This window comes from Pelophylax lessonae (assembly GCF_965119305.1).
Source record: "Pelophylax lessonae genome assembly, chromosome: 1".
Classification (NCBI taxonomy): Eukaryota; Metazoa; Chordata; class Amphibia; order Anura; family Ranidae; genus Pelophylax; species Pelophylax lessonae.
Window position 1 is genome coordinate 270,845,952 of NC_138768.1, and position 23,059 is coordinate 270,869,010.

General features: G+C 43.3%; 1 protein-coding gene across 1 annotated transcript in view; it reads left to right on the forward strand.

Annotated features, from left to right (window-relative positions):
* The window catches only part of CABIN1 (calcineurin binding protein 1), a gene marked incomplete at its 5' end in the record, with an annotated part of 455,669 nt that overhangs the window by 114,507 nt on the left and 318,103 nt on the right, over positions 1-23,059 (forward strand). The window contains 4 exons of the mRNA XM_082243930.1: positions 3,805-3,958; positions 5,757-5,902; positions 9,818-9,979; positions 21,997-22,203. Of these exons, the coding sequence (XP_082100056.1) occupies positions 3,805-3,958; positions 5,757-5,902; positions 9,818-9,979; positions 21,997-22,203 (669 nt within the window). The remainder of the gene's footprint in view (positions 1-3,804; positions 3,959-5,756; positions 5,903-9,817; positions 9,980-21,996; positions 22,204-23,059) is intronic.

A 23,059-nucleotide genomic window follows, 5' to 3' on the forward strand; every position in this document is an offset into this window, starting at 1 on the left:
GTCTCCAGCATGGGGGCGGCCATGTTTGAGGTGACTCAAACACCTCATGGAGCCAGGGGGAGGAGCCGGCAGGCGTGTTAAGGGGCGGAGCCGCCTCTTTTACCCAGGAAATAGGGCCAAAGACTTCCTGTCTGTAACAAGACAAGCACTGAGCAAGCTGATGAAAACTTCTGTGCATCAGGGATGAGCCTTGGGGTCTGTCTCTCTCTCTGTGGGGTCCAAAAAGGCAGGTAACACTGAGGGGCGCTGTTGCGACTGGGGGACACAAAAAAAAAAAAAAAAAAAAAAAGTTTTTTTTTACTTTGTCATTTTTTGTCGCTGGCAAGTGTCTTGTATAATCATTGACCCTGCCGCATAGGTATCCCCACCTGATCCCCTCAAGGTGGCCGCAGGACCCTCCAGTACCCCACTTGTGTTTTAATGCATTATCGGCAATTTTGGAGTCTTTGGTATCCCGGGTGGAGGTGGCCTGTCAGGGACGGGGGTCAAGTAGCGACCCCCGCCTACCCCTATTGTTTATCAGATACTTCAGATACGGATTCCGAACTGGTCAATGCAGTTGCAGGTCCCTCTTAGGGGGCTGTTGTCTCAGGTAATATCTCCTCAGCAGTGAGGAGCACGTTTCTGCCTCCGCCATAGCACAAGAGTGGTGGATGCACTAGTTGTGTCCTTCCGGGAAACCTTTAGTCTTGAGGTTACACCGGCAGAGGTAGCTGAGACTGAGATTCCTTTTTGGTACTTGTTAGCCTACCAAAAGGGCGAAGGATTTTCCTTTACCCTAATGGGGTCGTTTTGAAACGAACCCCTGTTATTTCCAAACGCATGGCTAGGTGCTATCCGTTTGAGGAATTCCTCTTTATAGGATAGACGGTACCACCTGCTGTCTTGCCACAGACTGTTAGGATAAAAAGACCTCGTAACTAACGAGGACCTTCCTTTTCTGCTCATATAGAGTTGTTCGTTCCGCGAGGGCGGGCGATAAGGCGAAACCCTCCAAAGCCCCTTTAGAGGGGTTTCAAAGGGCGCTGGTCGGGTAAACAAAGAGTCCGGCTCAGCCAAGCCTGAAGAATATAGCCTGATGCGCCCCTACCCATCTCTGGGGTGGGGGGGGGGGGGATGTCTTCACCGGTTTCTGGAGGACACAGGATCGAGTTTCGATCACTTCCACCGGTGCGATTCTTCCCTTCTAACATTGAACGGTTTCAGGGGCTCTATTCGAACCTATTCACAATGCCCAGGAAAGAGGGCAAGGTGCGTCCAAATCTGGACTTGGGAAGAAATAGAGTCCATCCGTACAGTGGTGGCCTCCCTGCATCAAAGAGATTTCCTGGCGTCTATAGACATAAAAGATGCCTATCTTTATATCCCCATCATCGCAGGACATCAGCGTTTTTTCGCTTTCCCAAAGATCATCCCTGGTTCCCACCAGGAGACTGAACTATCTGGGCCTAAGGTTGGATACATCCTGGGCAAGAGAGTTTCTCCTTGCTGGGAAACTCCAGAAGGTTCAGTCAATGATTCGGATGTTGCTGTCCGTCAATTGGCTGGGACTGATGGTGGCCTTCTTAGAGGCAGTACCGTATACCCAGTCTCATACCCGAATTCTCCTGAAGGAGATTCTTTTTTAATGGAATCAGAATTCCGATTCCCTGGACAATCGGATCCGGTTGAGCGAGTGGACCAGGAAGTCTCCGATGCTCAACCAGGGGAAGTAATTTCTTCCGATAGTATCCAGATTACCAATAAGGGTATCGGAATTGAGAGCGATCAGATTTTGTCTGATTTTCTGGATCGAGCAGCTCTAGAGCAGCCCGATTCGGATCCAATCGCATATGGCCTCTTCATCCAGAGGTTTTTTCCCTAGCTGTCCCTTCATTGGGACATCCCGGATGTGGATCTGTTGGTACCTTGGCCTAACAGGAAGGTGCGGAGGTTTGTAGCTCGCGCCACGATCCTCTAGCGGACGCAGCAGAAACGCTGATCGCCCCGTGGGGGCAGTATCAGCTACGGCATGCCTTCCATCCTCTCAAGTTGCTGCGGGAACTTCTTTGCAGGATAGAGGTGGAGGGAATTCCAGTTATTCTGGAAATTCTGGATTGACCTCGTCAAGCCTGGTACGCCGACTTGGCGAGGCTAGTCGCGGACGCTCCTTGGAGACTTCCTCTCAGGGAGGATTTGCGGTCTCAGGGACCGATCTTCCATCTTGCTTTACAGTCGCTGGCTTAATGGCCTGGCCATTGAGACCCAGGTACTGAAGGACAAGGGAGTGTCAGCTTCAGTTATTCCTACCTCCAGTTAAAGCAAGGAAAGCGACTTCCAGCACATGGAAGTCTTATATTGCATGGTGTGAATCTATTGGATTTTCCCCACAGACCTATTCGGTGACCCGAATTTTGGTCTGTCTGCAACAAGGGGTTGAGCAGAAACTATCCTTGAGCACGATCAAGGGTCAGGTTTTCGGCGTTAGCAATCTTCTTTCAAGAAACCTTTGGCTAATCATTCCTTGGTGCGGAATTTCATCCAGGGGGTGCGACATCTGGCTCCGCCAGTGCGCGTACCCTTACCGCCTGGTATCTTAATTTAGTGTGGTCGGTTCTTCAGAAACTTCTCTTTGAAGATATTAGGGAGATTCCCTTGCTTACATTCCCAGAAGGTGGCCTTCTTGGTGGCCATTACTTCTCTACGCAGGGTGTCAGAACTGGCCGCATTATCCTGTCGTTCCCCAGATCTGGTGGTTCATAGGGATAAGGTGGTTCTTCTTCCGAATCCATCCTTCCTTCCTAAAGTGGTTTTCGTAAGACGGACTCACTTTTTGTGATCACGGATAGCCCTTGAAGGGGGTTGCCTGTGTCTGCCGCGACCATATCTACATGGATCAGTCAGACGGTGGTACAGGCTTATTCTATTAAGGGTCGGAATCCTCCGTTCCCTGTTAGGGCGCACTTCACTCGAGCGCTCAGTACTTCCTGGGCCTTTCGCCATCAGGCGTCAGTGGTCCAGGTATGTAAAGCGGCCACCTGGTCGTCGGTACATACCTTTACAAAATTTTATAAAATTGATGTGATGGCATCGGCGGATGCCTCATTTGGCCGCAAGGTTTTGCAGGCCGCAATTTGAGGAGACCGGTGGTCTACCTCGAGGGTTTTTTTCTGTTTGAAAATTTTTTTGTTGAGTCTCATCATTAAGGATGAGCATTGTAAACTTCTAGTTGGCACCGGTTGGGCCTTCTAGATTTGGATTTGATTTCCATTTTCCCACCCCTCATTTGTGATACTGCTCTGGGACTTCCCGAAGGTGCTGTATCACCGAGGACTCCGTCTGTCAATGAGCGATAGAGAAAAATGGATTTTTGTAAAATCTTACCGTAAAATCCTTTTCTCTTAGCTCATTGACAGACGTAGTACCCGCCCCTCTGTTTTTTTGAGTTGGGTTGGGTTAAATTCTCTAAAGACTGCTTTTATGACCTAACTGATTTGCTGAGGCAGAGAGAGAGAGGATATACCCTCTGGGACTGCCCCTAGGGTGTGGCCAGAGCATTTTATTTCCTGTCTAGTCCTACTCCTGTGGAGGCAACATAACCCGAAGGTGCTGTATCACCGAGGACTACGTCTGTCAATGAGCTAAGAGAAAAGGATTTTACGGTAAGATTTTACAAAAATCCATTTATTCTTGTAAACCAAAATAATTGCCAATCTAATTAACATATTCTTTGATTGCTAATACTGCTGCTGCTTTACTCAAGTTCTACCTTGCATTTGCATATTTCAGCCAGTCGCAGTGAATTTTTTTTGTTCCGTTCCTTAGCTAATAGACTGCAGTATGGCTGTGCAGGAGGACACTAAGGAGCCATCTGTATCCTCTGTCCTGCCTTGGATTATCCTCCATCGAATTATACAGTATGAAGAGGAGAACTTCCGCTCTATTTGTAAGCAGCATGGACAAACAGGCGATAAGGAAGGTAATGTTTAACGTTCTGTGTTAAATCATAATTAAAACGGAAATTGAAGTTTCACACTAGGGGTAAGAGGTCCAGATACAAACGTATTTTAGTAAAAGTCAGTGGACAATCCATAGAGTAGCCAATGCATTTTGAGGGTCCAGAAACACCCCTACCTCGGGGCTTGATTGTACACAATGTGAATGAACTAGAAGGCTGTTTTGGCTGCTGACTGGATTGTCCCTTCAGTTTCTGTTTTTGTTACATTATAATACAAGCCAAGGAGACCGTGGAGATGCTCTGGGGTGTAGAAGCCACTTGCCCAGGAACCAGATTATTTACATCAACGGCAATACTTTAAAGAAGGCAATAACAATAAGAACCATTTGGATCCAGTGGTATTTTTCCACTTTCCTTAACTGTGTGTAATTATGTCCTCCATATAAAGATGCAGCATCGCTAGGTACAGAAAATGAAAACACATCCGAAGGCTATAACATAGTTTTTATTCCCAGCTAGATATTTTATAGTGATTTGCACATATTCATAAGGAAGAATTAAGTATTTAGGAAGAATTGAGCTGGGTTTCAAGCAGTAAATTAGTACTTTGTCAGGAATAGCACCATCATGTGACCTGTGCTTAGTGTTCAAGGTATCCCACATACCACTTCTATGAATAGTGATGGGCTGTGTTCATAGGCTACACATAACTTGGTGGGGTCTGCCTTACACTGGTTATCATTTTCTATGAGTCTTCATGAGTCAGACCCTGCCCAGTTGTCTGCATTGTACAGGCACAGCTTAGCATTCTTTATAGTAGTAGCAGTGCTGAAGGCTTTGAACACACAGCCCATATTGTGTGTAGATGCCATTTTAGGGGTGACGAGGTACTCACTGATTGCTTGAAAGCCACCCCGCATTTACCTAATGCAGATTTTAAGGTTTTTTTTTTCTTTTTTTTTTTTTTTACATAAAATAGTGTTATGTTTTACTTTACAAGTGGGGTGGCTTGAAGAGGTAAATGATCCCTTAGGGCAGAGTGGTGTGTTTGCAGCTGCTGGGACTCATATTTGTGCTGCACTTAGAAAGAATACTATTGCAGGATGTACACCACAAAACAGGTATCCTTGCAAATTAATTAGGAGGAAAGAAATTTCACCAGTGCCAGATAATTTGGCCTCTAAAGCAACTTGTAGTTTCAATAAAACTGAATGAAATTGGCAGCTCCATGTCCTCACAGCATAATACTGAGATTTTCCAAGTCCAAATCTTCACAATCAGTCCACACGTTTTAGACAATTTGTTGAGGTTACAAATATCCCCCCCCTCCCCAAAATTAAATTTTTGACAGAACAGACAGTGGTGACTGACAGTCACTAGCTCTTAGAACCGGCCTGGGACAGATGCAACAGTCACCTAGGTAAGTATGATAAATCCCATACATCTTTTTTAATAAAACACCAAATTTTTACATTCCCTACTTTTACTTTAGCACAGTGTCCTTGAGCAGCACCACTAAGGCAGCCAGTGTCTCAGTGAATATATAATTCTCTGTGCTTTTGAAATGTTGGGATTGTTTCATAAATGTCTCATGCTTGCTTTGTTGTGAAGCGCTTCCTAATTTCTACTGACGTATGCCATGGGTGCAAACCACTGCGTTGCCAAGGCATACATACGGAGCTATTGTAGGAGTGACTCTTCTGAAAAATAACAGTAAAAATTGAATTTTCATATTCATACTTTTTTTTTTTTTTTTTTTTGTATGTAAGTCAGAATAGTTTCTTAGGATATGAGAATAACCACTTTTATTTCTTTATAGCCTGTTCTGATGTAAGAAGGTCTCTTTTGGGAGATTCAAGCACTCCAATGCTCCCATCCTCCCTCATGTTGCTGAACGCAGCCCATGAGTACCTGGGCAGAAGATCATGGTGTTGTAATTCTGATGGAGCCCTTCTCAAATTCTATGTAAGTTATTGTATACGGTTTAGAATAATAATGGTGTTCACCTAACTTGATGTTTCTTTTGTTGAGAAAGTGAAGGTTGAAAACTGCAAACAATCTACAAATAGCAAGTGTGCGTCCTTAATAAATATTCATCTGAATTATAAGAATTAACACATAGAATACATTTAAAAGACTAAAGATTTCCTTACAAATGAAAAAGAACACTCATAAGCTCTGCTTGTACCTACATAGATAATATAAATAAATATAAATATTATAAATCTGCTGCATTTATAGAAAAAAGAAAACCGATGAAAAACACAATGTTTATGAAGCATCCTTGTCTCTATCACTCAAGGAATTAAACAAAAAAAAAAAAATACAGTTTATCCTAATACTACAGTACAGGACACAGGCAAAGGAGTCATATGCCCTGGGTTATAGTCTCATGTCTTCAGGTAAAGATTGGCCACTGGCAAAACTTTTGAGGCCATGCCCCCATGGGACCTCCCTTTATAACCAAACCCTACTCCTACGTTTTTGCTGGTGTCAGGGAAAGCACTCTTAGCTCAACTACCTTTTTTTTTTTTTTTTTTAATTTTATGATCAAATATATTTTTATTTGAAGTTGTACAAATAAAATGAACACAGCATGTGCAAGCCGTAAAGATTAACAAAAACAAAGAATAACAGCCATGAACTGATTTTGAAAAACAGCCATGAACAAGTATTGGGTTCCAATGTATATCACACATTACAATATGGCTTAATCAGAAACCTTTCAAAAACATGATCACCTGCCCGGAGTAGGGGTTAGTTCAGTAGCTGAGACAAAAAAATTACACTTGTAGCAATAGTAAAAACCTGAGGAGTAGTGCAAAAATAATAAAGAGGAAAGAGAAAGAAACGAGAGAAGAGCATGGAGTAGTCTGGAGCTACACTACAGAACTGCACATGTGGTAAAGCTAGACATTTGCTGGGAGGGCAAGTGAGAGACTTCTCATCCCTGGGCATCCCTCAACTTTTTTTTCGAGCGGATCAGAGGAAGAATTCAAAACCCATGCTGACCATAAAGAAAAAACTTTCTGTGGCTTCCTGTTCCTGAGCAAGAAGTTTTTCCATGATTTTATCATTTTCTCATGGGGTTCTTTAACTAATCAGTCATCTTCTTCACTGCCTTTTAATACCATAAATAAAAGCAGTGCATCCAGATTAGCGCAACCTCAGTAAAACCTGGGGAGCCGTACCCAGACCCCATGCTATGGGGACGGCCTATATTGTTGCTTTGGGCACTGGATCCTGCACAGGCGCTCAACTCAGAACTTAGTGCAACACGTTGTAGTCCGCTTCATGGTGCTTTACAGGTCCAAGGCTTTGGTCCATCGCTATGGAAGCTAGACCCTGAAGACCCCTTTTGGATTATGCCTACCATGATGGGCGAAGCCTTGACTTTATATACAGTTCAGTTTTGAGGACAGGTAAGACAGGATCCCCCTGTATCTCTGACCATTACGAGGCTATGGTTGGAATGTATTCCCTTTACTTTGTAAACTTTTCATACTTGCCACTAAAAATTCAAATGCTTAGAGCTTAGTCTCAGGTGAATAACCAGGTGTGACATCACACCAAAGTCACACAGTTTACTGCCACTTCAGGCTAGGGTCCTTATAAGGTACTCTGGTGCTTCCTCTCCCCCTTTCACCATGAGGATTTGTTACAAGACAGTGTACACCCAGGTTGCTGCATACTTCTTTTCAAACTCTCTTACCCTATATTCCGTACCCCACAGGGGAACACCCGTAGCTTTGGCGGAAACCAGGTTAAAGGGAGCCATGGCTAATCCTCAGGCGAGCATTTGTTCTGTTGAAAGCCTGCACAGCACTCACTACCAGAGCAGGACCTGATTTTAACACCTGTCTCTATATCAGATTCTAGCTTTATCTCAGGCACTCAACAAGCAGCCTACCTGACAAAAGCAGAATTTTCTGCATCTATGTCACAATACCTACAACAACTAATAACATTAATACAGCTGACTCTTTTTGAGTCGGGTTTCAATATGCATGCCTTAGACAAGGCAGTCACAGAAGGGAATGTGAAGGATAAAGAAGAAGTATTAGAGGAGGCTGCAGAAGTTTTTTCTTCCCCACACTTTATTCATTCCTGAAGTCAGAGCCTTCAGGCTTCGCAATGTTTGCTAATGTGAATAAGCTCCCTCCTACCATGTGCAAAAGCTTTGTCATTGTAATTGATTCTCCTCCCTCTTTCCAGACCCCTTTGGGCACAAAGAGACCATCAAAAACTGTTAAGACATTTCCTGTTGATAAATAGAGTGGGCAAGGGCAATCTAGATCACTTAAAAAAAAAATTTCACTCCTTCAAAAATCTTTGCCGAGTTCTATCCAGTGGAAAAAGAGTTCTCCAAATGGTAGTCTGTGTCTGTATTTTAAGAATGATAACCCTCAAAGTGCAGCGCATACAAAAAAAAATCAGTTACAACCAACAAGTGCAAAGCCAGATATTACCTGATCCAATGTACTGAAACACAGTGCAAAGTAATCAATATAAATTATATATATATATATATATATATATATATATATATATATATATATATATATATATATATAATATGCTTCTGGTCATAGCACATATAAAACATTATTTCATTATTGTGCAAATTCTACATAAATATAATACTAAACATCCCAGTGCATCAGTAATAACATATTGTTAATGTGCGATGAAACAAAATTAAAAAAATTGTATATATAGAACCAGGAAAAAAGTCCATGTGACAAATTCATGTGAAAGAGTCCCAATTTCCAAATAGAACAGGTAGGTAAAGTGACTACTCTGATTATCTATCTAGTTGAATATAATATGGATCCAGAAAATGATATGTGGGACCCCACCGCTGCACACCACCCTTATGTGAAGAGGAGGCTTATTGGAAGGATATGACCCTCAAGTTCTTGAGTGGTCATAACCCTGTTTATATGAAGATGCTTTTTGGATCCCACCTCATCCAAATATACCCAAACGTCCTAAACGACGATAATCAAATCCTCCACCATAGTTAATTCCAGATTGTTCCCCAAGGTCTGATTGTTTCTAATGATCGTACATGCAAGAAATAAATAGACCTCCCTTAGTGCAGTATCAATGATTAAAAGGAATTTATTGAATAAAATTGCACTTACTCCACTTCAGAGGTAAAAACAGCATTGTGTCATTTACAAATGCGAAAAAAGCCCACCTTGTTCTGGTTCTTGCCACCCCTCTCATTCATTGCTTAGGGACCTCCCAGGATCTATGAATTCTTTGCCTGAGTCCTGTACTGTAGGATTAAGATATGAGGAATTTTAACTTACATCTAAATGCCATATCTTGGAGTACAGTACAGAAAACCGGGCACCCTTCCATTTCTTGGGCTATAGGGGGTGGGTCCTTGATAACTTTATCAGTCTCCAATCACCTAATGGTATGAGCCTATAACCCCAGGGTCTATGAATACTCATCCTGTCTCCTGTACTATACTCCAAGATATGGAATTTACAGGCAAAATCCTGTTTTATTTTGAATGATAGACGAGCAAAACAGAAGAGAATAGTGTAACAGATACACAATTTTTCAGGTTGCCATTTTCTAGCCTGTGTATTTGTTTTTATGCCATTGTAGTGTAAGTTTATTTACTTGTTTATTTAGCGTGTTAATTGTTTTCTGCAGCCATTTATCTTCCAGCATTAGCCTCCTTTTCAATTAGATCACAGGTTTTCTTTCTGTTAAAATAAATCCCAACGAGATGGGATTCTTGCTGTACCTTTAAATCCCCTTTAACATGCTATTAAAATGCACCTTTTTGCTTTCTTTGGAATAATTGGTTTGTGTGTTAGTAGTTTTTTTCCACCTTATCTTTTCTTTCAACCTACTCAGTTACGTATTCTTCTGAAAGAGCTGTCTGTGTCCACCAATGAAGATGCCCATCCCTTCAAAGAGGAACTAGAGACCGCTCTGGAGCAGTGTTTCTACTGTTTATATGGCTATCCAAGCAAGAAGAGCAAGGCTCGTTATCTGGAGGAGCATTCAGCTCAGCAGGTGACTGTTTATAGAAGGGTGAATGCATTTATAGAAATATATTTCTGTGATTTACAGAAGTCATTTTTAAGAGTTCTCTCAACAGTCTTACTGGAATTCTACATAAAAAGTAATTGAAGAGATGAGATGCACTACTGTGCAAATGTTTTAGGCAAGTTTGAAAAAATGCGGTAAATTTAAGAATGTTTCAGAAATAGAAGTGTTACTAGTTTATTTTTTATTAATGACCTTATTGGAAAATAAATTAACAGAAGAGAAATCCAAATCAAATCAGTATTTGGCGTGATCACCCTTTGCCTTCAAAAGAGCATCAATTCTTTAGTTCTTCCGGGTACACTCGCACACAGTTTTTGAAGGAACTCAGCAGGTAGGTTGTTCCAAATATCTTGGAGAACTAACCATGGATCTTCTGTGGATTTAGGCTTCCCCAAATCCTTCTGTCTCTTCATTTAATCCCAGACAGATTCTATGTTCATATCAGGTCTCTGTGGGGGCATGACGGATAAGTATCTGCCTGTATTTCTCAACATTGAGGACACCATTGATTCTGACCAAATCTCCAACCTTGTTTGCAGAAATACAGCCTCAAATTTGCAAGGAACCTCCACCATGCTCTCTAGCCCTTTGTGAACAAACTGCCTCCTGCTACAGCCAAATATTTCAAATTTTGACTCATCAGTCCAGAACACCTGCTGCCATTTTTCCGCACCCCAGTTCCTATGGTTTTGTACAAAAGACGTGGAAACAAGGACTCAACTATGCACGAAAACCTACGAACTCGGGTGCAGAAAAATGGCAGTAGCTGTTCTGGATTTATAAATGTCCAAATTTTAAATATTTGTCTGTAGCAGGAGGCAGTTTGTTCGTGAAGGGCTGAAGAGCATTGTACTCGATAGTACTCAAAAGCAAGGACATCACAGACCAGACTGGAAAAAGCTTGAATATGCCTCAACATACTGTAACGGATACAACTTATGAATTTAACACCAAGTGAAATAAACCTTACTGATGGTACACCTTCGGAAGGTTGACTTTCTACCCTGAGTAGGGTAGAAATCACCAGAGTCTGAAATGCTTCTGTACCTCATAACCTGAGCTTCAACAGCTATGCCATTGAAGCCAGCAGCCATAAAGCAGAATATATCATCAGACCCTAAGGCAGGAGGTCCAGTCATTCTGGAAGAGCCCAGGACTTTGCTTCCAGGAGGTCTATAATGTTTGCATATCAAGATCTTGTCCAGAGTGATCTGATCAGAATAAATGGAACACCCTCAACCTTTATCCTGTGAGGAAGAAGTAGAGGGAAGGCAGAGATAAAAGAAAACTGATCCCAGGAAGTTGCCAGTGTATTCCTGCCACAAGACGCAAACTTATCCAGTTTGTTGCTAAATCTGGACACCAAGAGAACTTCTCCAGAAGAAGGGCCCATTCCCCTAGATTTACCTATTGGAAAATATGCCTGCCAATTTTCCACTCAGGGAATGTGGACAGCAAAGATTGCCAGAAAGTTCTGCCCAAGACAAGATCAAGTCAGCTTCTTCCTGAGTAGCATGACTTCTGGTCCCTCCTTGATGTATGCCACCACGTTGGCATGGTCTGATTGCACCTTTACAGGAAGCCCCCTAAAGGCAGCCAGACCAGTGCAAGAGGCCAGCTGAATCACCCGCAGTCCCAAGACGTCCTTAAAGACTCAATCTAAGAATGTTTAGTTTTACCTTGGAACCATGGCTGACTTTAGAAGGTGTAGCACCCAAACTAATCACTCCAGAGCTTGTACCCTAATCTTGACATTGTGCATCAGTCTTCGATGTGATTGCTCTGGAAGGAGCAAGTCATCCAGGTATCCCATAATGGGAATCCCTCGTGGGTTCAACAGCTCCAGAATCAGAGCTAACACTTTGGTAACACCCTGGGGACTATGGACAGGCTGAAGGGCAATGCCCCAAACGGGTAGTGGTGATCCTCCACTGCATAGTGCAGAAATCATTGGTGAGGCCTGAAAATTGGGAAGTGTAGGTAGGCATCCTTGACATTGACTGACGCCAAAAAAGAGAAGGAGGGGGAGGAGAGTGCTCATGTTTTCATTTCAGACATTTGGGGCTACTGGGAACTCCTGAGAACTTATCTCACAGTCCAAAAATGGCTACAGACTATTCATTACTTGACACAAAGAAAGAGGAGGATTGTGCCCCTGAAACAGTAAAGATACTATACAGGCGGTCCCCGGGTTACAAACATGATGGGGTCTGTGGTTTTGTTCTTATGTCAAATTTGTTTGTAAGTCGGAACAGGTACATTTTTTAAGTTTAGCTCCAGCCAAAGGAATAATTTTAAAATTTTTTGGTTAGCATGAAGAAGGGTTAACACCCCTGAAACATTTGTTTTGCTGTCTGTACCCCTGTTCAGAAGATTCCACCCAACTTTCTGTTTCTATGACAACTGTATTTTGAAAATTTTGGGTTGTTGTGGAAACAAGGATTAGTGATAAAGCTTCAGTGGAGACTTTTTCAGGAGTGAATTTCCCTTCCTAGGGGTAGATTTGCTCTCACTTTCTGTTGTCTCCCTCCGTTTGTAAGTCGGATGTTTGTAACCCGGGGACCGCCTGTATAAGGGCAGGGATTTGGAGCTAATCTGATCCATAGGGAGCCATTCTAGCACAAACTTTGCAGGGGGAAATTTCGTACCTGGTGAAGGAATCTGGGAGCCCCCACTGTCATCCTCACTTCTCCGCCTGCAAGAAGCCAAGGCTTGCTGAAGAATGAAGCCCTGCAACCCAGCGTAAAGTGGCCAATTAGCTGAGAGGAGTGTTGGCCTATGCCACAATTCTAAAGAGACAGAAACCCCCAAAAATAGCTCATGCCCCTGTACTTGTTGTGCCCCGATGGTAAGAAGATAGCTCAGCTAGTGGTCGTGGAAGGCAAGATGGCTGAATAGTCAGAGAGATACTGTTGAGCAGTTTGGACAAGAATCTATAGAAGTGAATGAAACACAAAATGGCTGACCACTCCTGTGCCCTAAAACACCACACACAGAGGGAACACGGTGTAAGAGGGGTTGGAACATTTCCACAAACAGAGGCACATACCAGTCCAATCTACAGGATCTCATAGGCCTAAACTTTGCCAATTACAGCGGAGCCTTCTGGGAATCTACTTCCAGGAAGATTACTGTCCTGGAACTGTAGAGTGCCCTGGCAGCGAGATTACGAGGTATCCTATATGTGGGAGATCGCTGCCCACAGCATCCATAGCTAAATAGCAGATATTACAACTGAGATTTAGTTTAGCTGGGGATGAAAGCATTACCTATGTAGTAATGGCTATTAACAATGGATACAAGCTTGATGGGTTTGGGTGGAGTTTGGGTCCCAATTTGCGGTACATGCAACTTGGTCATTGCAGGAAAGTTCATTGCCCGTCAACATTCCGGAGTGAAGGGAAACTTTTCTGGCTCTCCTGCAATGGTCGACACCTCTGAAAGGTCTCACTGTAAGGGTTAAGTCGGACACCACGGTAGTGGCATCCATAAATCATCCAGAAGGTACCAAAAGTCAGGTGGGCCAGCAGGAAGTGGATCTCATCCTGTCTTGGACAGATCTTTGTATTCTTGCCCTGTCTGCTGTTTGCATTCCAGGAGTGGAAAATTGGCAAGCGGATTTCCTCCGCCATCAGCAATTGTCTTTGGGAGAGTGGGCCCTTCACCAGGAGGAACTCTGTCAATGGTGGGGCACTCTGGATGTGGACTATCTGGCATCCAGGTTCAATACGAAACTAGACCGGTTTGTATTTGGGACCAGGCATCCTCAGGTGTTTGTGTTGGGTAGGAAAGTGCGCTGATTTGGATTGGGGTGTGCCGCTACCTTAGGGTGAATGGTGTAAAATGGTGTAAAAAATCAGGTGCGTTGCCCAAATATGTATATTGGCATACAACAATGGTGTAAACAATAAACTGCTATTAGAGTAAATAATGGAAACAATACAAATCGTGCTAACAAAATAGTCCAAAGTGTGACTGGTGAATCACCAATGTGCAATAAACGTCCATATTAAAAGTCCATAAATAAAGGTGCAAATGTGGTGAAATGAATTTCAAGCTCTAGAAGATGTGAACTGTGATTGGAAGGTGCAGGGTCCCACCACCAGCTTAGCCTCTTACCAGAAGTTGAACATTAAGGGCATATATGAATATGACCGCTCCAGGAGTCATGCAACCAGGTGGAGGGATTCCCAAAAACTCAGAAGGCCCTCTAACACACTCGTGCTCCCTAGACTCTTACAGGACAAAGCCAGACAAGAAGCTTGGAATTGCGATAAGTGATCCTTCCGGGAATTACTGGACTCTAGGATGGCTGCTGTAGTTGCTTGTGTCCAAGGGGAACAGACCCAAACAGAAAGCCTGATGGTCAACGATCCTGCCAAAGGTGACTGGACTCTGAATGGCTACTGTAACTTCTGTGTCTGGTTGACCTCAATAATGGGGGACACAACATAGGGGACCGCCATAGTGTATTATCAACAGTAGGTTTTATTGAAAACAAATGATTGCACTTACAGTTATGACGACAATTATTGCGAGTTCCCTCAAGGTGGAGCTATGTGGCGGGGTCCGCCTGCAGTGCGGACCGCTGCCTTAGTCTAGTTGTGATGACGCGGTGCCTCCTCTCTGACGACGTTTCTCCCGATTGGGCATCCACTGAGATAGGAGGTGGAGCCAGCATCATCACTACCGCCTTTAAATATGCCCTTTAGCCAGCGCTTCCGGGGTTCGGGACCCTCCCATTCCTTCCTATGGACTGGCAACCAATCTTACTTACATTTAACTACGACCAAATCAGCCTTAGGGGGATGAAGGGAGCCTTAGATATCGCCAAATGTTGTTATGATGTATATTACAGTCCTGAGGGTCTAGATGTCCACCGGAAGTGCTCGCTATATTCATTTCCTGCTGTCCCATGTCTATGACGCTGCTGTTTACTAGGGGCACTTCCGCTGTCAGCAGAGTATGCTCTCTTCCTTTTAGGCATAACAGCCAATAAGGAAAAAAAAGGGGAGGACAATCTCCACCTCCTGCTTAATGTGCAGAAAGCTGATGTGCCGCATAGCTCCTCAAACTTTTATATCTTTGCAGCGAAATAGATGGGAATCTTAAAAAACATTCAAACATTCAAACCTTTAATTACAATGCATTAACCAGGCTTATTAACTATTTGTGGTGTATAATGTTATATGATGCTAATGTAAATAAAAAAGCTGTGGGATAAACTAGTGAGCCTCCCAACAGCTCAAGTATATAAAGACTCAAAATCTTAAAAAGAAAACTTCCAAAAATGGAGTTAAAAATTAATATTTCCAGATGATTCTAAAAATTAAAAACTTAAAATATATAAAAAATATAAAAAAGGAGGAAAAAACTTGGATAGTTAAAATTCTTCAATGACATGCTAATAGAATGCCAGGAAGGAATCCTGGTATCAAATTTTGTGGCTGCATGGAGAGACCCACATGCTTCTAAATAGTAGAGGAAACATGAAGGAGGTGGGTCAAATTTCCAGAGAAGAGACCATGGGGCATAAATATCAGCTGTTATTAATGAACGCATTTATGTCCCATTCAATGTTGTGTCCTAGGGGCTGGTAACTTCGGAGCTCGTAGATCCAGAAGGTTTCCCTTCTGGAAATTGCTCTTTTTAGGCCGGGGCTCCGCCAAAGCAAAAAGAAAAAAACGGCCAGGGGCTGCAGGGAAGGAACGTCCAAGAAAAAAGAACAAGTAGAGATAGGAGGCATCTTTAACCTGAGTGGGATTGACCTCACTAGCTCAGAAAAACAGACCCTGGGGAAAGGGTTAAAATTTGCCCCTAAAAAATCTCTAAATAAGTTCGAGACGTTCTTAAACGTACATAAATACATCAGAAAACTTAACATCAAACGTCATTTCCTCGATAAGGCTAACGAGAGGAACTATGTTTCCTATAGTCAGCCTACATATATATCTACAAATTTGAGGAATGCTTCCCTCTTCAACCCCTCGGGGAAATCTAGCCACCATATTAAGATTTTCAGAGATGTTATTCTAAGGAGTTGGAACAAAAAGATGCTTCCATCAAACCACAAAAAGATCTTTGGAATGGCATCAAGGCTCTATGCGATAAAAAGGATTTGGTGATCCGCCCAGCGGACAAAGGCGGAGGCACAGTCCTATTAAAGAAAGAGGACTATATGGAAGAAATGGAGAATCTGTTGTCTGATAGGAACACATATGAAATCCTAAAGAAGGACCCTACCTGCAATTATAAAAAGCAGTTAGAACTCATCGTGTTAAAAGGTCATGAGGATGGCATTTTAAACAAAAAGGAGAAGGAATACCTAATACCGCTTGCACCTCGTATTCCTACCATATACTACCTACCGAAGGTCCATAAGAGCCTGATAAAGCCACCCGGGAGACCGATAGTCAGTGGCATTGACTCGGTCACATCTCGGATAGGGAAATATGTCGACCATTTCCTCCAGCCGTTAGTTCAGGAGACACCGGCGTTCCTAAAAGATACCACCCAGTGTATCCAAGAGATCACTGAACTCCAAGTTCCAGGGAATGTGATATTGGTCACAGCCGACGTGGCCTCGTTGTATACTGTCATCCCTCACGAGTTAGGCTACGAGGCTGTCAGCACTTTCTTAGACCAAGATTATCACATCCCGTTTAAACAGAAGAAGTTCATTTTAGAACTTCTTCAATTTGGTATGGAACACAACTATTTTTACCATAATCAACAATTCTATCTACAGCGTACTGGCGTGGCTATGGGGGCAAAATTTGCCCCCAGCCTCGCCAACCTGTTTATGGCTTTATGGGAAAATAGGAACATCTTCGCGGAGAAAACGAATGAGCTAGTGATGTGGCGGCGTTATATTGATGACGCCTTGATTATATGGAAAGGAGAGGAAGACAGCCTACACCAGTTCATGGGGAAGCTAAATTGTAACAACTGGGGCATACGTTTTTCCTACCAATGGAGTACCACCTCCATTAATTACCTTGATCTTGTAATATGGAGGAAAGGACAAGGATTCATTACCAGCTCATACCAAAAACCGACAGATCGAAACGGCTTCATCTCTACTGACAGCTGCCATCACCCTATGTGGTTAAAATCGGTGCCTAAAGGGCAATTTAGAAGAATTAGGCGCAATTGTACAGAAGATGAAGACTTTAGAACACAAGCCCACCTTCTGAAGAATCGGTTTATAGAAAAGGGATACGACCGGAATGAATTAGATGGAGAGATACGAGAAATTGCAACCTGCAAACAATCTGAATTATCTATTCCCAAGGACAAAGAGAAATCAAAAGATGCTATGGGAAGGTTTGAGTTTGCCTTCACAACGCAATTCTCCAGCCACTACCGATGGCTGAATCATATATTCCGGAAGCACTGGGGAATCCTGCAACAAGACCCGTTATTAGGTCCTTCTCTTCCATCTAAACCACAGATGATCTTTCGTAAGGCGAGGAATTTAAAAGAAATTATAGCAAGGAATCCGGTTGAAAAACCCTTAACTCCCAAATTTTTTCCTGACCTCCAAGGCTACTTCCCCTGTAGGAGGTGTAACATTTGTCTAAATGCCACCACCATCAAGACCAAGCAATTCACCTCCACCACTACAGGAAAAAGCTACCCCATCAGGGATTTTATTACCTGCCACACCAAGGGTGTAGTGTATTTGGTCACCTGTGAATGTGGTAAGCAATATGTGGGGAGGACGATTAGGACTGCCAATATTCGAATAGGCGAGCATTTGGCCAATATTCGAAAAGGTTTCCCTGGTCACAGTCTTTCGAAGCATTTCGCCACTCACCACCATAAAAACCCTGGCAAACTGAAAATTATTGTAATTGAGAAGTATCAACCCCACTGGCGAGGTAGTAATATGAAAAGAGCAATTTCCAGAAGGGAAATCTTCTGGATCTACGAGCTCCGAAGTTACCAGCCCCTAGGACACAACATTGAATGGGACATAAATGCGTTCATTAATAACAGCTGATATTTATGCCCCATGGTCTCTTCTCTGGAAATTTGACCCACCTCCTTCATGTTTCCTCTACTATTTAGAAGCATGTGGGTCTCTCCATGCAGCCACAAAATTTGATACCAGGATTCCTTCCTGGTATTCTATTAGCATGTCATTGAAGAATTTTAACTATCCAAGTTTTTTCCTCCTTTTTTATATTTTTTATATATTTTAAGTTTTTAATTTTTAGAATCATCTGGAAATATTAATTTTTAACTCCATTTTTGGAAGTTTTCTTTTTAAGATTTTGAGTCTTTATATACTTGAGCTGTTGGGAGGCTCACTAGTTTATCCCACAGCTTTTTTATTTACATTAGCATCATATAACATTATACACCACAAATAGTTAATAAGCCTGGTTAATGCATTGTAATTAAAGGTTTGAATGTTTGAATGTTTTTTAAGATTCCCATCTATTTCGCTGCAAAGATATAAAAGTTTGAGGAGCTATGCGGCACATCAGCTTTCTGCACATTAAGCAGGAGGTGGAGATTGTCCTCCCCTTTTTTTTCCTTATTGGCTGTTATGCCTAAAAGGAAGAGAGCATACTCTGCTGACAGCGGAAGTGCCCCTAGTAAACAGCAGCGTCATAGACATGGGACAGCAGGAAATGAATATAGCGAGCACTTCCGGTGGACATCTAGACCCTCAGGACTGTAATATACATCATAACAACATTTGGCGATATCTAAGGCTCCCTTCATCCCCCTAAGGCTGATTTGGTCGTAGTTAAATGTAAGTAAGATCGGTTGCCAGTCCATAGGAAGGAATGGGAGGGTCCCGAACCCCGGAAGCGCTGTCTAAAGGGCATATTTAAAGGCGGTAGTGATGACGCTGGCTCCACCTCCTATCTCAGTGGATGCCCAATCGGGAGAAACGTCGTCAGAGAGGAGGCGCCGCGTCATCACAACTAGACTAAGGCAGCGGTCCGCACTGCAGGCTGACCCCGCCACATAGCTCCACCTTGAGGGAACTCGCAATAATTGTCGTCATAACTGTAAGTGCAATCATTTGTTTTCAATAAAACCTACTTTTGATAATGCACTATGGCGGTCCCCTATGTTGTGTCCCCCATTATTGAGGTCAACCAGACACAGAAGTTACAGTAGCCATTCAGAGTCCAGTCACCTTTGGCAGGATCGTTGACCATCAGGCTTTCTGTTTGGGTCTGTTCCCCTTGGACACAAGCAACTACAGCAGCCATCCTAGAGTCCAGTAATTCTCGGCAGGATCACTTATCATCGCAATTCCAAGCTTCTTGTCTGGCTTTGTCCGGTAAGAGTCTAGGGAGCACGAGTGTGTTAAAGTGCCTTCTGAGTTTTTGGGAATCCCTCCACCTGGTTGCATGACTCCTGGAGCGGTCATATTCATATATGCCCTTAACGTTCAACTTCTGGTAAGAGGCTAAGCTGGTGGTGGGACCCTGCACCTTCCAATCACAGTTCACATCTTCTAGAGCTTGAAATTCATTTCACCACATTTGCACCTTTATTTATGGACTTTTAATATGGACGTTTATTGCACATTGGTGATTCACCAGTCACACTTTGGACTATTTTGTTAGCACGATTTGTATTGTTTCCATTATTTACTCTAATAGCAGTTTATTGTTTACACCATTGTTGTATGCCAATATACATATTTGGGTAGCGCTCCTCAGGTGTTTGTGGTGGAATCTCTGGTGATACTCTAATTTATACCTTTCCACCGTTGCAGCTTCTACCTCATCTGCTTCGCAGGATTTTGGTGGAATTCCTATGATTCTAGTAACCCCCAGCTTAACCTAAAAGAATGCGCTTTCCCAATATTTTGAACATGTCAGTGTACAGTCCTTGGGTCCTTTCAGATTGTCACATCAGAAGGTCCTGACAATCAAGGCCCTGTTCATCCTTTACAGTCACTGGCCATTGGAAGCCAGTCATGAGAGACAGGGGAATCTCTGATTCTGTTGTTCCTGCCCTTCTAAAGACTAAAAAGGTGAATTCTAGGATGATTTACCACAGGAATTTGAAATCTTGTATTGCCTTGTGTGAGGCTAGGAGTTTTCATCCTTGTATTGGGCTGTATCTTTGCCCTTCTCCAAGTGAGCGTTTGTGTGTGGTAAGCCTTGAGTACAATTGACAGTCAGATTTTTGCCTTGGCGGTCTCCCCCCCCCCCCCCCCCCCAGGCCCAGAGTGTCACTTACTTGGTAGGAGACTGAAGTGACGAGGTTGGCCTCTCCTTGTACCTTCAGCCCACGCACTACTGGAAATGCCAAGGGACAGGACAAACAAGAGTGTCGGTAGATGTTGAACCCTGACTGCAGGTGCGGAAGATCCAGTAGAACATCTGGTCAGGAACAGCAGAACAGCGAGAAGAACCAGTGGAGGTTAAAGGGGAACTCTGGTTGTACTGTAGATTCGGGAGGCAGAGTCCACTAATGCTCCCTTCGAGCTTGCGTCAGGAAGGACTGCAGCCAATGTGCTGGCACTCTGTAATAGCGTGGAGCCAAATCAGGGGCAGAATCAAGGTTATAAAGGAAGCCAGGGGCAGCGAGGTACAGAATCATAAGTCTAGGCAGAGTCGTGGATGGACCTGAGGTCAGGGAATTGTAGGCAGCAATACAGGCAGAACCCAAGATCAGGTCAGAGGCAGGCCAGGTCAGTATCAGGAAATATTCACAGAGCATGATCAAGGCACGGGATACAGCTGAAGACCAGTCAGCACTGACACTGTATTAAAGCATCCTTTAAGTAGGCCATCTGGTGCCAACATTGACTGTGGATGTGCTCCTGTGTACGCGCTGTGGCCACCGCATTCCTGCGAGCATGCCCGTGCCTGGGCACATTTCTGTGAGCAATACCATGTGCACGTCTCTGAGTCAGCCATCTTACAGGAATTCCCTGACAGAGGCTGATTGCTTCACGTCCCTTAGCGTGTGCCTTTTGTATGGGGTGTCGTGTATTGCTCTCTTTGTCAGGATGCTGTTGACTCTGGGATCTCATTTGGTACTTTCTGTTATACCCATCACTGACCTTCCTTTAGTTCATGTAACGTGGACGTTTTTTTTCCTGGTTGCCATTGCTTCGGCTCACAGTGTTTTGGAATTGACTGCACTTTCCTGCAAGGAACTGTTCCTGATGCTCCACAGGGACAAGGTCGTTTAACTTCAGCTGTCCTTTTTACTTAAGGTGGTTTCTGCTTTCTTTCTCTAACAGGACGTTGTGATGCCTTTGTTTTTGTCCCAAGCCTCAGACTCAGAGGGAGAAGACTACCTGTAGTCAACTGCTGCAATTCAGCAATCGGATTCCCTCTTTGTGCTACCTGAGGACCCAAGGAAGACTGTGTAGGTGCTTCCTGGGGTATTCGTGATCAAGCTTCAGTAGCTCAAGTTTTTTAAGACTGCTACCTGGTCATTGGTTCATAAATTTACAATATTTTACCAGGTGGATTTTAGAGATGCTGAGGAGACTCACTGTTTTGTAGACTGCTATGTTATCTCTGCTGGTTATCTCCTATTCTGTTTTGTTTTCTTGGGGCGTGTTGCGGAGTTGCCCTCCCCTCATATTTAGTCCTTTGGTACATCCCTGTCATAAGCATTATGAAGATGTTCTGTGTCCCGTGGGGTATGATAAAGAAAATGGGAATTTTGGTTTACCTGTAAAATACTTTTTGCAAAGTACATAATGGGTCCGCTCTTTGGTCTTGTGTTGTATGGCTTGCTACAAAACTGAAGTCTTGCCTAACAGGGAAGGGGTTATGTCTAAAAGGGGACACAGTGATTACTTTTTTTTATTCTTTTTGTTGTACTTGAGGAACATGGGAATGCCTTAATGGGAATCTGCAAACATGTCAATTTGCTCTCAGGGTGGTGTAAAAATATACTGTGCTTTTATTATATTTAGCCTCCGTTGTGGATGCCTAACCAATCTCTTAGCTTGGTACCTGTGTAACTTTCTTTTCTTTTAGGTGGAGCTGCTCTGGGAAGATGCACTTATTTTGTTTGAGTACTTCAAACCAAAGACTCTGCCAGAATTTGATAGCTACAAAACCAGTACAGTTTCTGCTGATCTAGCAAACCTGCTAAAGAAGATGGCCACAATTGTACCTCCATCTGATAAGCCCAAATTGAGCATGGACATTGTCTCTGCTTACATTGAAGGCACAAGCACCAAGGTATGGAAACGTAATTTCTTGTTAGGTTTGTGTCCCGGTTCCACTATACAACTGCCGGATTGCTTTTACATGTGGTGGAGGGTTGTCCACCACCCCCTCCCACTGCCTTCCACCGCCTTCCCCAACTCTCCTGTTCCACCGGAGAGCCCAAGACTGAAACTGGTGGTCAGGAAGGCACACCATAGAGATGAAGGAGGAACTTCCATTCCTTTGTCATCTGAACGGTATATGTAACCAGAAGAACAAGGATTTTGCCACTTCCAGTTTCAGTTTCCTTTCCCGGCTTGTAAAGCATCTGATCAAACTGATCTCGGTTTGATCAGATGCTTTTGAGGGCAGAGGAGAGACCTGGGTTCTCCAGATCTCTCAGTAAAGAGAGCCTATCACGACCCATGTTATCACAAGGAATGCAGTTCAAGAGCCAGTGTAAAAAAAAAAAAAAAATAGAATATAATGAATAATAATAAAACATTTTTCAAAGTGCCCCTGTTTCCCCGTGCTCACACACAAATGCAAGTGTAGGTCCCGCACACACATGTAAATGGTGATCAAACCACACGTGAGGTATTGCCATGCACATCAGAGTGAGAGTAAATATTCTAGCACTAGACCTCCTGTGTAGTTCTAAACTGGCAACCTGTCCCGGCTTTTAAAGAGTTACCTGTGGAGATTTTTGAGTTCCGTAATTTATCACCATTCCACGGATGTGCGCAAATTTAAACAATAAGTTCACCTGATTTTAGGGTGGAACATGTAACGTTCCCAATGCTGTAAAAAAAAAAAAAAAGGCTGGTGAGGAGGGAGAAATAGGAAGAAAATAATAAGAAAAGAGGTGGAGAAGAGAAAAGGGAAAAGA